This window comes from Barbus barbus (assembly GCF_936440315.1).
Source record: "Barbus barbus genome assembly, chromosome: 35".
NCBI lineage: Eukaryota > Metazoa > Chordata > Actinopteri > Cypriniformes > Cyprinidae > Barbus > Barbus barbus.
Genome location: NC_136763.1, coordinates 19,629,102 through 19,646,153, shown reverse-complemented (window position 1 = coordinate 19,646,153; position 17,052 = coordinate 19,629,102). Strand labels below are relative to the sequence as shown.

The window sequence follows — 17,052 nt, the reverse complement described above, 5'->3', positions numbered from 1 at the left end:
TTGGTCCTTAACACAGCCTTTTACTTCACAAAACATTAATTGATGGACTGGTGTGGATTACTGTGATGATTTTAGCAGCTCTCATTCTGACGGCACCCATTCACCACAGAGGATTCACTGGTGAGTAAGTGACGTAAAGCTAAATTTCTCCCTATCTTTTCCTAAGAAGAAACCAACCCATCTACATTTAGGACGGCCTTTATTTTTGGCTTGTGGTTTGTGTAAAACCACATAGTTGGTCAACACACAAGTGAAATTTTTAGTAGTAACAAGTAGATTTAATGCACCTACTTCAATACAAGAGGCAAGTGGAAAACTTTGACTGGATTGTTTTAAATTGTGCCATACTTAAAAAACATGTTTGATTTTTAGAGATATAATTAAATGAGTAACTCAGAAGCGAAATTACATTCTGTACATTCTGCTTTATTAAAAGTGTAAATCCCCCCCAAAACCATTACAGAGCTGATGTACAAAATTAAATAGAAGGCCATGTCTACCGTTTTGAAACAGAAGAATTTATGCTCATTTAAGAATACATTTAAAAAAAAAAAAAAAAAAAAAAGCAACCCTGCACTTAAAAGGCAGGCCAAATGTTTGACAAGCAATGGAGAAATCAACCCTTTTGGATCAAATCATCGCTCTTTGAAATAGCACATCTCATTTTATACAAGACTTTCACAAAGTATTATAAAATATTGACAAATGAGAAGTAAAATTAGTAAAAAACAAAAAAGGACTTAAAATCTGATGTAATTTATGGCAGACCAGCTGCTAATATGCTACCAAGGAGAGTTCGATCCTTCAATGCATTCTCCACGTCTCGCTCTTCAATCTTTAGGGAGATCTAGGAAAGAGAAAACATTGACGCCTCATTAAGCTTTAGTGAATTAAGATACTAATTCAACAAAAATCTTAAGACCCGAGTGTACTACATTTTATTATACTATTGATAATTCATAACTGCTCTTACTTTAGTCAGTCGAGCCTCCTTGGCTTTTTTGAGTGTGAAGATTCCTCTGCTCTCCAGCAGACTGCAGAGACACAGACACTCGGTTTGTCCGACACCGCCCACCTGCCTCTGCTTACACAGCTTACTGTACACTTCACACAGCTGCAGGAACACAAACAGGGTTATCAGCCCCAGAATGACAATGTATTCAGAACACTTAAGTTAAAGGGTTTAGAAACAAGTTTCATGTTAAAGACATGAGACGATCAAATTTTGCCTCACCTTGCCCAACTGGACCTCTTTGCTCTTGCCATTACGTACGATAAGAAGCAGACAGCAGATCAGAAGCTTCTGCTGCAAAGGAAAGCTCTCGCTGTCCCCGCTGCTGGATGCCATACGGTCACCATACACCTCTGATAAAACCCGCGCCACCTGAGGAACGCTCACCCGTGACACTGCAACTAGAAAGTAGAGACAAATCCCTCGTTTCTTTTTCTCTATATAATATTGAATTGGTAATCGAGAACTAGCCACAACAGGAGATGCTGCATGACCTTTTTAAGACCAGCAGAGACCCTGATGCTAATATTAAATGACATATATACACCGATGCAGCTTTTTTTTTTTACACTCTCAAATGCAATTTTGACCCAGTGCATCTTATTTTCTGGAATATATGGTAGAGTAATTCCTACCTTTAGCGCTGGCTGCAGGTTCAGATGCTATTTTAGACCTGTCATCCGATTCCACAATCTCCACAGCCCTCCTGATGGATAGACACACACACATGTGAGAACCTCACAAAGCTAACGGTCACACTTGTTTTAGCAGTTGAAACTGCTTCTCTTACCTGCATATGTCGAGCACTTTGCGGGCATCTCCTGACACAGCTGAAACTTTTCTGGCACAGAACTGAACTGCTGCTGCGTCCAAAACACCTTCACCTGATACCTGAACGCACACGAATACGCCAGTGTATTATTACCTCCGAACAGGAGAAGTATGAATAACAGGACATATAGAAGTAGGCATACTTGTGTGAGGCGGTCTTGAACGATTGCATTAAGCTCCTCACGACTGTAGGGAGGAAAGTGGAGGAGTTTGGGTCGGCAGTGTGGTTTGGCCTGTAGTCTAGGCAGAATACGGTCCGTCAGGTCCAATGCGTTAGCAATACCTAAAGGGTTAAAGTTCACCGGTAAGCAGACGACCCTCTTTGTATAGAAGATAGTTAACAGAAACCGAGCTCACAAATTTGGGGAGATAAGTGCATGACTATCTTACCAATGAGACAAACACGAGAGTTGGGCAGGTAAGGCCACTCAAAGATCGTGTAGAGAACCTCCTGAGACTTGCTGTCCAACTGGTCCATCTCGTCGAGAACCAACAGGCTGTTGCACACAAAAACACCATAGTAAGAGCTAAACCAAATCTGACCTCGCTCACAGTACATAATGAGCTAAAAACCTGAAAAGGTTCATGCAAATTAGCACGAGCTGACTTACACAGTGGGCCCCGAGCTGGTCAGAAGTTTCTCCAGCCGACCCTCGCTGTTGCCCTTTGGAACCCCCAGTCTCTCTCCCAGCAATGGAAAGATGGCATGTGAGCTACGCAGATTCATACAGTTGATGACCACAGTCTGAACACCTTTCAACAGAGCCTGGAAACGAGAGAAGACAGATGACCATAAGCACGGTTGTTTATGTATAATCTCATTTTAAGTTCATGTAACAATCTTGCATGCCAGATTTTAAAAGTAAAGGCTGATATTCACGGCCATTCAAAAGTTTATGGTCAGAAAGATTTTTTTTTACATTTTCTGAAAAAAAGTGTCTTATAGTCTCCAAAAAACTGCATTGATTTGATCGTAAATACAGTAAAATATTAAAATTACATTTTTATTTCTTGTGATGCAAAGCTGCATTTTCAGCATCATTACTCCAGTATTCAGTGTTACATGATCTTTCAGAAATCATTCTAATATGCTGATTTGCTGCTCAAGAAACATTATCAATGCCGAAAACAGCAGTGATGTTTAATATTTTTGAGGAATGTTTTGAAGCAAATTAGAAACCTCCCAAGAATAGCATTTTAAGAAAATAGATCTGTTACATTATAAACTATTTTAATGGATCTTTCTTGACCTCGATTTTAAACAGTAGTGCTGTTTGATTTTAGATTTTCAGACCCCCATTTTTCCTCTCGAGCTCACCTTTTGTTCCTGGAGGACACAGTTCAGACAGGCGGTCTTGCCTGTGCCGGGAGCACCAGAAATATAGAGGCTGGAGGGTTTCTCCGCCACCACATGGTTCTCCAGGAAGGAGACGATGGCAGCTCTCTCTGCCTCACGAGAGAGAAGACGTTCAGGTACTGCGGTGTGAAGAGCCTGCTTTACACTCTGATAACCCGATTCTGCAGAAGAAAAAAAAAGACCATAATAAAGATGCAGATTGCTTATTAAATGTCAGCAACTGATCAATGTGTGAGACCAGTTTTAATACATCTACGTAAATTAGCTAACAGACACTGAACAAAACGTACTTTTCACAGGAAAGAGTCGAGTAACAGGGAGCTTTCCCTCTGTACGGGGGATCGGGTTTGAGCAGGGGGTCTCTTGCAGCCGCGATGGACGTGAAATAGGAGACAGGGGAATTTTGGGTGTGGACGGTGTGGGACGTGGAGGTGAGGAGAAGACCGGTGTGTTCTCATTGAAGGACAGCTTACGAGGGGAGCACAGAGGAGCGCAGCGCTGCTTAGGAGGAGAGCCAAGCATAGAGGCCGGGAGGTTACAGCCATTCTCGTCACCTGAAAAACAAACATGGGAAAACCAAGAGCACTGTCAATAAAAGATTCAAACCATGCCACATATGCACAGCAACAGTGATGGGCATTTAAAAGTGATGATTTACACACCTGTACGTTTGCGGGGGCTCAAGGGCAGCCTCTCAGACAAAGAGGCGTTTTTCAACACAGAGTTCTTGGGAGACATTTGTCTTTCCACGCTTGACTTTCTAGGGGACAGAGGGGTGGTCTGGACGTCCACTGCATTTTCAGAGGAGCTTTTAGGTCGAGAACCCAATCTGGAAGACTTTCTTCGGGGGAACTGAAGGGTGGGCTGATTCTGTGAGCGAGTGCTGGGCATTTTTAGTTTAAAACCAGGAAGCAGATCTGAAAGGAAAAGCACAGAGATGACTTAGTTTACTGTAAATCAATTACCTCCAAAGCACAATGCAATATATTCTGTGTCAGATCTACTTATGTGATTTAATTACATCAGTAGCTTGAGGAGCAAACTGAGATAACCCATCAAGAATGTAGCAAGTAAGTGTAGTATTTGAGGTGAGAGTCATTAACAAAGCCATACTAGCCTAAAACCTGTTGGGGGTTGGTTGTTGTATAATCTCATCAAGTCTTACAACAAAAGCGATCGTTTGTGGCCATTTCGTGCATAATCACACAGATCAAAGATCACAAGTTATGTATTCAGTTCCATTCTGGCCGTCTGAACCTACAGGCACTTTGTGATCGCTTATTCTGTTTATGTTTCCCGTCAAAGATAATATTCAAAAATAATTCCATTAAATAAACCCATTTATTTGTTGCAGAAACACTTGTTCATGTCTATTTGTAAATACTGTAAATTAAAAGTGAGCAGTTCCTGCTGTGGGTCATTTGGCGCCAAGCTGTTTGTTCACACGCTGAACAACACTCAATAAAACGAATCCTTTCTTTTAAAAAACACTACACAACAATCTTTTAAAAACGACAGAATTAATATATTTAATGTCTTACCTGATAAAAGCTGAATTGTGTTGACAATCGTTGTAATTATCACCAGTTGCAGATCTCTCTGAGTCCGCTCCTCTCACCGCCAAACTAGCGCCAAATGTGCTCGTAAAGTCCTCCTCTAAACAGCTGACGCGCTGGCGTGTGACGTAACCTCATGAAAACGTATTTCATTGGCTGTCAGAGTTCCTTTTGTTTTTAAGGAACCAATAGGATTCTTAGTCCCTTCCCCCTTTGACTTGACTGTAAAGGCGGGTAATTCTTTGTCTGTATTTTGGCGGAAAGAATTTCCCGGGAAATATTAACAACGTTTAACCCACTTAACTGCAGGTTTGTTGCATAAATTGAAGGAAGGTGTTCTACCATCAATATCCACTCTTGACATTTTTATTTGAATCTTCCTGGTGTAAACCAGATTACCACATTGTCAGGCTCATTTCTGCCTCGCACACACTCAAAGACACTCGCTGTTATATTCTGAATACATTAGTTTCTAGATTTCCTGATCTGTGACATACTATTATTATAAGCGCTTATTTATTGAAAGATTTTGGTAATTTTATGGCCATTTTTGTATTGTTTTTATCAGGGACGTGCCCTCAGGGGCAGGGGCTTAAATGTAAAATAGGGGCAATGTAAAAAATTAATAAATAAAAATTGTACGTCAAAAGTCTGAATACATTACTATTTTATATTTTTGCAATAAGTCATTTATGATTATCAAGCCTGCATTTATTTGGTCGAATTTTTAATATACTTTACATTTTATGCAATTCTAATTTATCATCAATGTTGGAAACCTGTGATAATTTTTTTTAGGATTCTTTGATTAATATAAAAATGTAAAAAGCACAGCATTTATTTAAAAATAGAACTTTTGTTACAATATATGGTGAAAAGCTTGAGGTCAGTTTATATATTTTTTTAAAGAAATTAGTTTTCATTCAGCAAAGATTTGCTAAATTGATAGAAACAGTGATAGTAAAGATTGATATTGTTAGAAGACATCTCTATTTTGAATAAATACTGTTCTTATCAACGAACCCCAAAAAAGTATCACAGGTTATAAAAAAATAAATAATAACAATAAACAAATAAATAAATAAAAAGTAGCACAACTGTTTCCAATATTGATAATAAATCAGCATATTAGAATGATTTCTTGAAGGATCATGCACTGAAGACTGGAGAAATGATGCTGAAAATTAAAACTTTTAAATAATTTTTAAAAAGGGCAGGGGCTTGAGCCTTGATTCTTTTAAGACTATGGCCCTGTATAATTATGTAATCAGCTGTACCTTTTTGACTGTGATTCTGTTTGATTTGGCTCAAAATACATACATTTACAGGATATCTCGTTTCATATTTTATGTTAAGAGTGTTTAAAAATGGTGACAAGAACCTTTTCATATGTTTTCTAATGTTGTTTGTCTGTTGTGACATTTAAAGAAATCTGAAGGCAAATTTCTTCCAAGATTAATCTATATAGACAATAACCCTGAGTTGTTCTGTGTGTGTGTGTGTGTGTGTGTGTGTATCATCAGTATGACCTCAGTCTAACTGGTTAATCATGACATGGAGTGGCTAAATATGTTGTGTTAATGTAAAAGACTAATTAAAGCAAAGTGTATTAACAAAGATCAACACATTTATATTATACCATTATCGCAAAGAGCATTAATTCCCATTCCCATCTTTTATTTGAGAATTATGTTGACACATATTTTAACACATTCAGAAAGAGATAAAATAACAATTTACAAGTCAGACTGATTGGTCACCAAATCCCAATTAATAGCTTCTATATTAATGGCCAGAAGTGCCTGAACATTATTAACATACTTGGTCACTTTATAACATATAATACAATGTCAAAAAATTAAAATACGCCCATTAGAAAACTTGTAGTGTTTTGTACAAAATCATTTAAAATTTATTTCCTGAAATTCAGTTTAGGTTTAAAACACTAATGATGAAAAGCAATGTGTAAATGACCCAGAAACATTGGTACCCAGCAGGAGAAAGTGTGCAGATGAAAAAAAAAAAAAACACAGATCTCGATGGCACTTAGTGTATATTTGATCAGTAAAACGTAGTTTAAATTCAGCATGGAGCTGATTTTTTTTTTTTTAAATCGGCTCTATGTGACCATATTGGCTGTCGTATTTTGTGGCCTTTGTAGTGACTGATTTGGAAAGAAAAAAATAAGAATAAAAATGCATAAAATGACATGATTGTCCAGAGAAATACAGACTTTGTGTCTGATATGCATAGTCATCAATAATCCACAAGTGCTACACATTTTCTCATTGAATTAAAACTTTGGTTGCTGTAAGAAACAGGTGGAATGTACACATCTAGCTTCATATGAACTGGAGTTTTGCTGTGCCACTGTCATTAAAAAGGTGCATTTCTAGGCAACACAGGAATATTGCACAGTGTTTTCAGGTCTAGAGGTACAGCATTCTGGAGTGGTTTGGATCAGAGATCATGTAGGTGTTTATAGTGTTGTCCTAAGAAAGATGTTATTTGATGCATTTGTAGATGCAAACACACATAAATATATACTGTATATGCATGTACACATTTATGTGTTATCTCTTCTTGGTCCTCTCTTCCCTGAACAGTGTTCACTTCCCTCCAACAGGAGGCAGTGGAGGAGCACCTCTCACTAAAACTGGAGAGATAAAGAGGACATGAGGAAATGCATTTATCTCTATGGAGGAATGATAGGTCAAAGTTAAAAGTAAGGTATTTACCCTTGTTGCTTTGGCTGGGGTAGATCTTTGGGAAGGGTCTGTATTCTTCAGGCGGGGGAAGGTCCTCTATAGGGTGGAAGTCGTACTTGGACTCAAAATCATCTGAGAAGAGACATCAAACATTTTATAAATAGAAAAAATTATCTATTTGATGCACTACCTAGTGGAGAAGTAGCTTTGCATATGCTGATGTTAAACTGCCATGTCAAGATGAGCACATTCATTTAATTTAGTATGTGGCTGTTCATAAATGTTTTTGCTAGTTCATCATATGAAACTTATGATCATTTGAAAAATAATTATAATCCATCTATTCCAGTCTTCTTTAAAAATTCAAAGCAATACATTCAGTATTCACAATGTACACTGAAAAAAGTATAGAACGCTACATTTATTTGTTAAAACGTTGTAATTTTAAATTAAAATAACTGTTCTTTATTTAAATAAATTATCAAATGTAATTTATTATTATAAAAAAAAACTTAATATTTTATGGAAACTGTGATAAAAACAGCCATTTAAAAGTTCGGGTTAAGTAAAGGAACAAAATTAATTACTTGTATTCAGTTAAAGACATTTTATTTTACAAAAAATGCTGTTAGCAGCATATTAGAATGATTTCTGAAGGATCACGTGTTCATCTGAAGACTGCAGTAATGATGTTGAAAATTCAGCTTTGAATCACATGAATAAATGAGTTTTTAAAATATATTAAAATGGAAAACAGCTATTTTTAATTGTAATAATATTTCACAGTATTATGGTTTTTACTCCAGCCTTGGTGAGTGTAAGAGACTTCCTCAGGCCTATTGTGAATACTGTATTTGATTTTAATGTGCTTGCTTAGTTTAGTTTAATAAAAGTAATTTTGGTGTTTATAGTGAAATAGTATAGCAAACATAACTTGATTATCTTAAGCGAGATTTTTTTTGTGTTTTACTTCTTGAATTAAACATTTTAAAAGCAACTGGACACAGTAGTTGTTTGGTCAAAATTATTTATGAAAAATAAATCCAACCTGTTAAATACTGAACTATTAAACAGAATCAAAAAGCTGATATTTCTTTAGCTACATTCTCTGGGCCACGGATTCCAAAGCTTTTATCCCAGCTGAATCCTTCTGACAAAACACAAGTTAATATTTCAGTATTTACCAACACATTTGGATGTTCAGGGGTTTCTGATGTTGCTTTATTGTCACATGGCATGCAGGTAAACAAATAAAATAATTTTATTTTGATGGTTTTTATTTATTTTTTATTATTTATTCCCAGTAGAGGCCTGCATGGTTTGGTCAAAACATATATTGTAATTATTTTGTCATATATTGCAATTTCAATTTCCTAAATGCACATTATAAGCATCATTCAGAGATGGAGTTTGTGTTTGGGAGTGTGAACCGAGCCGCACGAGACACTAAACTGGATCATGAGCTGCTCACATGTAAATGAACTCAGAAAAACACAAATGCAACAGACTAAAATACAGCCTTTTGTGACTTCATAATCATTTTAAACTATATAATCATTTCAATTTTGCAGCTCTATTTATTTTAATTTGACATTTTGATCATTTTAGTAAGACATGAACCGTCACAAATCCCCAAGAGTTTGAGAAATCTGTATGAAATACATAAAGAAACCTGTTTTTTTGTAATTAATGATCACTAACAGGTCATGAGTACTTAACTACTTATCTCCGCATTCTGAGAAGGCTTTGTTGACGTGTCTAATGAGGAAATAAGTGGGCTGCATTTGAATTACTGAGAGCTCATTTGACTTCAGGGTTATTTTCATGTGCTGATGCACAGTAGACTACAGATCCACTCCGGAAATCAAAGTTCTGATCTACGGGAACTTCCCACGAACAAACAAATTAGCAACTAAGAGAATGAACTGAACTGATGTTCCAAAAAAGACTGCATCATCTGATGGAACTCACCAACAAAGGACCTGGGGGCAGATGACGTATGTCCATTGCGGAGAGGTGGAGGAGGAGGAGGTGCATGTCCTGAATGCTGACGTCCAGCAGAGGACAGAGGAGGGGGCTTCCCTCGACTAGGGGGTTCAGAAGACGTTTGTGGCCCGCTGCGATAAGGAGGCGGAGGGGGTGGTGTTTCCCGAACCCCATTACGAACTGCAGAAGGAGGAACCTGAGGAGCTGAATGAACACTTCATTTTAAATGAGATCTACATTTACTTGAAAACCCTTGATTTCAAGGAACAGTTCATTAAAATTTAGTTATTTTTCCATTTAAAACCTATTTGTTAAGCAATTCAGTTTTGGTAATTGGGTAGTTTAATTTTTCAATTTATTTATTGTTTTAATTTTGATTATGACATTGGCAATGCTTGAGAAAATTTGACATTCCCTTCTTAAAGCCTTCAAGTACACAGCCTTTTTGTCAAATTTTCAAATATGTTTGATGTGATACACCTTGTAGCTGGTTGGTTTGGTTCATGGCTTATAACTCTTTAACAAACCTTATGGGAAAAATACTTCAGGAAACAAGGCCTTCGAAAAAAATGGGCAGGCACTAATGCACTCTATAGACTTTAGTCAGGTTAGATGCCATGTTGAATTCAATGCAGATGAAACTGAGGCTGTGATGAATAGACCTACATGCTTAACATGCGCTGTCCTAACAGTCCTAGATCATGCGATTTTCACAGCTCACAACTTTCAGAACTGTTTTATGGAGCTTTTGACTACTGAAAGATTTTTTTGTCAACTGAACAATCAGTATGTTGGTAAACAACAGTCTATAGTGAGAATTTTCAGTTCGAGTTTTACCTGTGCTGCGCACCACTGGATCTCGTGATGGCGGCGGGGGGCGTCTGTTCTGCTGGGCAGGGGGTGGAGGAGGAGCCTGGCTACGGACGTTAGCATTGCCATGGCTTCTCTTGTTCAGCGAGTTTCGCCTCTGTGGCAACTCAGGGGCCGGGTCACCGTTTGCAGCATTAGTCGGCTGACGATAAGGAGGAGGAGGAGGAGGTGCGTTTGAGGAAGGGGAGGAGGATGAAGAGGAGCGAGATGAAAGAGGGGGATGTCTAGGATGCCCATCCCGAGCAGAAGATGGCGGCGGTGGAGGCCCCTTGCTTACAGGCGGTGGTGGAAGGGGTTTCTCACGACTGTGTGCCCCAGAACTCTGTTGGGCTGAGGAGGGTCCGCGGTTACCACCGCGATTGAATGGCGGGGGTGGAGGCGGAGCGGAGTTGGTGGGTCTTGAGGAGCTGCTGGCAGCAGACTGTTTGGAGATGTCTGGCACGAAGGGACGTTGACTTCGTGGCTGTTCTGGAGGTGGGGAGCGGCCTCCATCACCACGACCGGAGCTGTCCGGTTCAGAATGACTCGCGCCACGAGGGACTGCAGGGCGAGAGCCAGGCGGCCGCAAAGCTGACCGTCCTACAGAGCTGTCTGTGTGGACACATTAATCAGTTAAACAGTTTGAGATAATAATTAGGGCTGCACGATATTGGGGGAAAAGTGACATTGCAATATTTTTTCCTGCAATATATGCTGCGATATGAAAAAACACATTTACTTCATAATTGGAAAGAATTAATCATTCTAGAGTTAGTACGGTGATTTTGTTTGGTAGCGCATCTTCATAGAAAATAAAAATTAGGGCTTACACCGAAATGAAAATTCTGAATGCACTTGAAAAACTGAAAATGCTTTTTAATAATTATTTATTATTTTATAAAATAATATTATATAATTTTGTAAGACTTTTTTAATTTGACCTAATAATTTTAATGTTACAGAATTAAAAAAAATACAAGTCAATAAAATAACTACACTTTTATTGAAAGTAAAACAATATATTTGGACAGAAAATTATTTAAAATTAAATATCAATATATTATTTTTATTCAGTTCTATGCAACAGAATCTAACCGATTGTTTCTATTTCAATTTTTAACCATTTTTAACAGATTTGTTTTTCAGCCAAAAATCAAAAATTGTATTTTCAGTCGAAAATTTCAGTGCATCCCTAATAAAAAATAATTTTAAAAAATGGTGAAAAAGTCCTTTTTATTGTGTAGCCTTAATGAAAATCCATCATTGCGCTACCCACTGTGAAAGGGAAACATACCTCCGACTGGTCGTAGTTTAGGCACTCCTCCACTGAACAATCCTCCCATGGCCATTGGCCCAGAACCACCTCCACCTCCACCACTGCCACCTCCACCACCTCCACCACTGCCACCTCGACCTCCAGTCTCTGCCAAAAAAAAAAACACTGCATGGTTAGCTGGGTCAAGTCAAACATTAATTGTATTTTCAGCAGTAGTGCACTACAGTTGACGTACTTTCAAGGGCAGGTGCACTTCTGTCATTGGTCCCACTGGTCTTCTTCAGTTTGGTGCCTTTGCAGATGTCTGAAAGCAGAGCTCCTCTTCCTTTACCTTCATCTCGACTTATTTTTGGAGGTGTGGTGTTTGCCTGAAAATCAACACATTTGTATGTTAAAAAACCTGATCTATTCATTTATTTAAAAATACGTTAAAAATGCATTTCATTGACTTTAATTTCTCTTTAAGAAAAAAAAAATTGTTCTGAATTTCTGAAATTAAAATTCATTCTGATATTTGATATATTTTTTGTGGAGCATAAACATGGAATATATTTTTTAAAACATGATAAAATTATATGAAAAACTTTTTTCAAGAATACATCATCTTGTTTTTTTTACTACATAATGTTTTATTATTATTTATTTAAAAAAAGTGTAACACTTTACAATGTGACATTTATTAACATTAGTTAATGTATTAACTAACATAAACAATGCATTTATTACATTATTCATCTTAGTTAATGTTAATTGATGAAAATACAGTTGTTCATTGTTTATTCATGTTAGGTCACTAATATTAACAAACACAACTTGTGATTTTAATAATCTAGTAAATGATGAAATTAACATTAACTAAGATTATTAAATGCTGTAGAAGTACTATTCATTCTCAGTTCATGTTTACTAATGTTGTTAACTAATGTTAACTATTGAACCTTATTGTAAAATGTTACCAAAAAACGTAACAAATGCTTTAATGCTCAATAATATAAAAAATGTGTCCACTAAATGAGTTATATGATGAAACCAGTTTAAACCAAAATCTAATGATATTTTATTCACTTTTTTTTTTGGGTAAAATATCACATCAAATATCATAGTAATTATATTTTTGGGAAATAAACTAAAAAAATTATATTTCTAAATTAATAATTGACTTTTCTGGTCAAAAAATTACATTGAAAAATATAGAAAACAATGATATTTCTTAATGATATAATTTGATAAAAATGTATAAACATTTGAAAAAGTTTTCAAAGCTATACGATACCTACTTGAATACAAATAATGTTTTTAAAATCTTGGCATATGTGCTTTAATCTAGAATGTTTAAATAATTTTATTTTTTTATTTGTCATTGACAAAAAAAGAATAAAGGGAGTTGGAAACATGAACTAAGGAAGCAACAGGGAGGATAAATCGCGTCAGTGAGGTTACCTGCTCTTTGCTTTACACTGACCTGGCTAAAGCTGGGGGGTGGTGGAGGTCCAGGTGGAGGGGGAGGAGGAATAGGCATCTTGGCAAATACGGAAGACGTCGACAATCAACTCAATCTTCAGCGCTTGGTCTGAGGTTCTCACAAAAACTCTGCGAGGTGGAAGAATTACAGCCATCAGACTTCCATGCACAGCTTCAGGTAAATCAAAAGACGGTTGTAACTAAAACATGGACTCATAACAGTGACATATTAGTGATTAACGTCATCAATGTGGCATCACAGTACCTCCCAAACTACCTGACTCTTCCAGGAACTACACAACAGCAGAGAGCAAGCTCCACATAGTCATTATAGAACGTTTCAAAAATACTCAAACGAAGAACCCCTACTCCTCGTTTTTTTTCCCACTGACAGGTTAAAGTTCCTTGCTTCCAATGAAGTGCTCCAAAAGGTTTCCCTACCAGTTCAGGCAGAAGTGCTCGCTCACATGTCCACAGATGAAGTGTAGTGATACAAAACTACAGCAGGACTAACCGGAATGTCACTAAGCAGGATCTGCTGCTGCACAACGACTAATGGAATTGAGAGAGCGTTAAAATGGGTGAAGCACGGCAAAACGTGTACAAAACATGTATGCTTGTGACCTGAATGGCTCATCTTCATTACATTCAAGCTATTATATGCTGTAATCGAAACGGGCCTGTTGCTGCTATATTTAATCATGGCTTTGTGTATGAGCATATCTAATAAATAATACTATAAAGGCACCACACAAACCTCTAAAACAAATATGGCATATGATTTGTTTCCCGAAATCTACATGTGATCGTGAGCACATGGGACACTACAATAAAGAAATAAACCCACCTCTGTCACAGAAACTCATCAACCCACTTTTAAACCTAGTGACCTTTAGAGGCAAACAAATCTCAATGGAAACACAATGTGAAAAAAGACATTTCTGTCATCATTTACTCACCCTCCAGTTGTTCCTGGAGGACTATGTGACTTTCTTTCTGAACATAAAAGAAGATATTTTGAAGAATGTTGGTAACTGAAGAGTTGATGGCCTGCATTGGCTTCTACAGCGGTGACCAGAAAACAACATTATTTAAACTATCTTCAGTGGTGTTCAGCCAAAGAAAGAAATTCATAAAGATTTCGAACTTGACAGCGAGAAAATGATGACTTTTAACGGTATTGAATGCACTACAAAACATTTTATCCAGAAAAAAAACCTGCCATTCCTCACATTGTCGCATAACAGGCCAAAACAAGCAAACAACTATCTCTGCTCTAATCAGCCTTACCAAATCTGACAAGGGCCTTGTTTATTACACCCAACTGTTGCAAGAATCTGTTTGTGGTATGCATTAAAGCACATGTGAAAAACGTAAGGAGTTTAGTCAGCCAGCCACATTTGATCTGGAATGCAAGATTCACATCAAGACCACAAAAACAATATCATTTTGTGAGAAAATGTACTTTTGCCACTGACAAGTCTAGGGGGGGGAAAAAAAAAGTAGTTGATGTATTTCACACAATTATCAACAGTAAAGTTCAGACTTGATGTCGTATGTACATTTTTGCTTGGCAGTTGTAAATGTCTCATGATGACCCTATATAAAGCCTACAGTATCATATTTGATACATTATCAGTATCATACATTATCCACGTGATCAAAACTCTGCTGAAAATGCCGTTGCACACAATCTTCTTCATGCCTTCTGTTGTCTGATTGATGGCTTATACTTTTTTAGCAAGTAAAAGGCCTTTTAGTATCATTCTAAAAACATCCAATAAAGTAAACATAAGAATAACTTTTATGCCCTTAGTAATATTTCAAGATTAACTCTTACTAGACTGAAGCAACTTCACTTTACTTGATTATCCATACATCATTTTAGAAAAATCAGGTTAAAATATAAAATTATCAAATATGATACATCAGACTTTGTGAAAAGTTCATTTGTACATCTCTATGATTACTATATAACATTACATGTTTTGTCCCTACAGCGCTTCGATCATAAAACATTAAAATATAATCTTAACAAGACATTATTAGGAGATATGGCGTTACAACTAATATTTATATGCGTTTTATGCAAGTAGTCTGCAGTAATAAATACACATCAATCATCATAATATAAATATCAACTACTGCACCAAATATTATACTATATGTATCATATCTGATGCATTAAGCTTTTATGGTCATAAAAGATTGATATATCAGATATTAAACATACTGCAAAACAGTTTAATATTTTGTCTAAAGCTTCAAAAACTGTTCCATTAAAAAGAAAAGAAAAGAAGAAACTCACAAGGTACACTTTTGTTTGGCCCTCTAAAAGATTTTGTCTCTAAAAGCATAATACAGATATAAATTTGGAGCATATTATATTTATGCTCAGTATCATAAACAGCTGCCATATCAGACCAATGTGTAAGTATTAAAAACTTCTTTCGCTGAGAGTAATTTTACAGCAAAACGAAGGAAATTAATAGTGGAAGAAGCCAAACTAGTTTGTGATAATGATGTGTATATGTGTTGGTTAGCATGATCATGACTAACTGAGTCAACAAATACTTAAAGAGTGCACACAGACTAAGATCCTGAAGAGTCGTGAAATGTGATACAGGTTCAAGCACGTACAGGTATGAAAACTTTTGAAATAACGACATTGTGAACACAATTCATGGTGATTCGTAACCTAATAGTTCTTTTGACTCGGATCTTTGTGATGAATCGGTTGAACCGGTTCACAAAACCGGTCTAAACGACTCGCTGATTAATAAAAACAACCCCAGCGAAACAGTATATGTGCACCAACTTTGCGCAAAGTCACTTGTGTATTCAATAAGAACAGCAAATAACAAATAGGTCAACTTGATAACTTCTTAGCAAAGCTTACCTGCGAGATCCTGTCCCAAACAACATTAATGTTAAACAGTATCCGGCTGCTCTTTCGCCGACGATCCGCTGTCTGACTGGCCACCGAAAAAACTGCTAACTAACGTTAGTTGCCAGAAGGTTGACTAGTCGTAAGAAAGCTTACATTGGCCCGCTGTCATACTGACGGCTGGTTACTGCCAACTCTTTCCAACAGTTCAAAGCTCGACAGGCAAAGATTCACAAAACCGGATGTCTTGTTGCTATTAACATCGCTGCCCAGTGTTTGAGAGCGATATTGTTCCAGCGGTGGACCACTGGACTTTAGCGAACCCAGTCCTACGAAATCCCGGAAATCACCGAGTCGGTGCAAAATGGAGGCCGAAAAATCCGATTGCATCCGGAAAGCAAGACCTGCATCTACACGGCTAACCTAACCTCGTCCCCTCGCGTCAATCTGCAGTGGTTATCAGATTGAAGCATCTGCCAAAACTCAACAGTATTGTTACTAACCTCGGTGTTTTATTTATTTATTTGACGACACTGACTGCAGGAACTTTATGGTATTTCTAATAACTTATAATTGTTTCTAATAATTTGTCAAATTAACCATAAAGTCAAACTAATCAGGTAACACTTTACAATAAGGTTCATTACTAGTTAGCATGAACAATAGGTACTTCTACACAGCATGTTAATTTCAGCATTTACTAGATTATTAAAATCACAAGTTATGTTTGTTAACATTAGTCATAGCTGTGAACTAACATGAACAAACTAGTTTTTATTTAAAAAGATGAATAGTGTAATTAATGTATTGTTCATTGTTAGTTAACAAATGACACCTTATTGTAAAGTACTACCCATATTTTCAACAATTAATTTTGAACAAAGTTTCTAGAAGTCACTTTGCTTTTCCTGCTAAAAAAACAATAGAAGCCATCGCAGAAATTCCAATGGTTTCCATTAAAATACCATTATAAACCATTAGCTTTATCTAGTAAAACCATTACAAAATTCATTTTTGTAGTGTGTGTTGGGCATTTTTCCAATAGGATTTAACATCCCACCAATAGAATCCATCACATACCAGTAGACACCATTATAGTTTCCATTAAAATCAATACAATTCCCATTAT

At 36.8% G+C, this 17,052-nt stretch overlaps 2 protein-coding genes across 4 annotated transcripts; both read right to left on the bottom strand.

Moving 5' to 3' along the window:
• Positions 1-184: 184 nt before the first annotated feature.
• On the bottom strand, positions 185-4,858 carry cdc6 (cell division cycle 6 homolog). Its single transcript, XM_079393936.1, has 12 exons — positions 4,742-4,858; positions 3,863-4,117; positions 3,491-3,754; positions 3,162-3,361; positions 2,455-2,609; positions 2,234-2,340; positions 1,987-2,126; positions 1,803-1,903; positions 1,648-1,718; positions 1,235-1,413; positions 974-1,114; positions 185-847 (listed from the first exon to the last, which is right to left on the bottom strand). The coding sequence occupies exons 2-12, from the start codon at positions 4,089-4,091 to the stop codon at positions 758-760; spliced, it is 1,677 nt and encodes a 558-aa protein (XP_079250062.1). The 5' UTR covers positions 4,092-4,117; positions 4,742-4,858; the 3' UTR covers positions 185-757.
• A 1,533-nt stretch (positions 4,859-6,391) lies between these two features.
• Positions 6,392-16,377, bottom strand: LOC306855332 (WAS/WASL-interacting protein family member 2-like). 3 transcript variants are annotated; one of them, XM_079393942.1, is made up of 8 exons: positions 15,936-16,377; positions 13,038-13,165; positions 11,811-11,943; positions 11,594-11,722; positions 10,288-10,911; positions 9,436-9,654; positions 7,495-7,596; positions 6,392-7,412 (listed from the first exon to the last, which is right to left on the bottom strand). In XM_079393942.1, the coding sequence occupies exons 2-8, from the start codon at positions 13,092-13,094 to the stop codon at positions 7,366-7,368; spliced, it is 1,311 nt and encodes a 436-aa protein (XP_079250068.1). In that variant the 5' UTR covers positions 13,095-13,165; positions 15,936-16,377; the 3' UTR covers positions 6,392-7,365. The 3 variants fall into 3 exon arrangements, with proteins under 3 accessions (XP_079250068.1, XP_079250070.1, XP_079250069.1); XM_079393944.1 differs by lacking the exon at positions 15,936-16,377 and adding an exon at positions 13,478-13,522 and having other exon boundaries at positions 6,395-7,412; XM_079393943.1 differs by lacking the exon at positions 15,936-16,377 and having other exon boundaries at positions 6,395-7,412; positions 13,038-13,172.
• Between the last annotated feature and the right edge of the window lie 675 nt (positions 16,378-17,052).

Bases quoted from the DNA above. Each gene is read 5' to 3' on its own strand.
- cdc6 (XM_079393936.1), bottom strand. From the start codon at position 4,091: ATGCCCAGCACTCGCTCACAGAATCAGCCCACCCTTCAGTTCCCCCGA. The intron at 3,755-3,862 runs GTGTGTAAATCA...TTTGTTTTTCAG, and splicing joins GAGCCCCCGCAAACGTACAG to GTGACGAGAATGGCTGTAAC. The intron at 1,115-1,234 runs GTGAGGCAAAAT...GTGTTCCTGCAG, and splicing joins AAGAGGTCCAGTTGGGCAAG to CTGTGTGAAGTGTACAGTAA.
- LOC306855332 (XM_079393942.1), bottom strand. From the start codon at position 13,094: ATGCCTATTCCTCCTCCCCCTCCACCTGGACCTCCACCACCCCCCAGC. The intron at 11,723-11,810 runs GTACGTCAACTG...TTTTTTTGGCAG, and splicing joins AAGTGCACCTGCCCTTGAAA to AGACTGGAGGTCGAGGTGGC. The intron at 10,912-11,593 runs GTATGTTTCCCT...GTGTCCACACAG, and splicing joins TAAACTACGACCAGTCGGAG to ACAGCTCTGTAGGACGGTCA.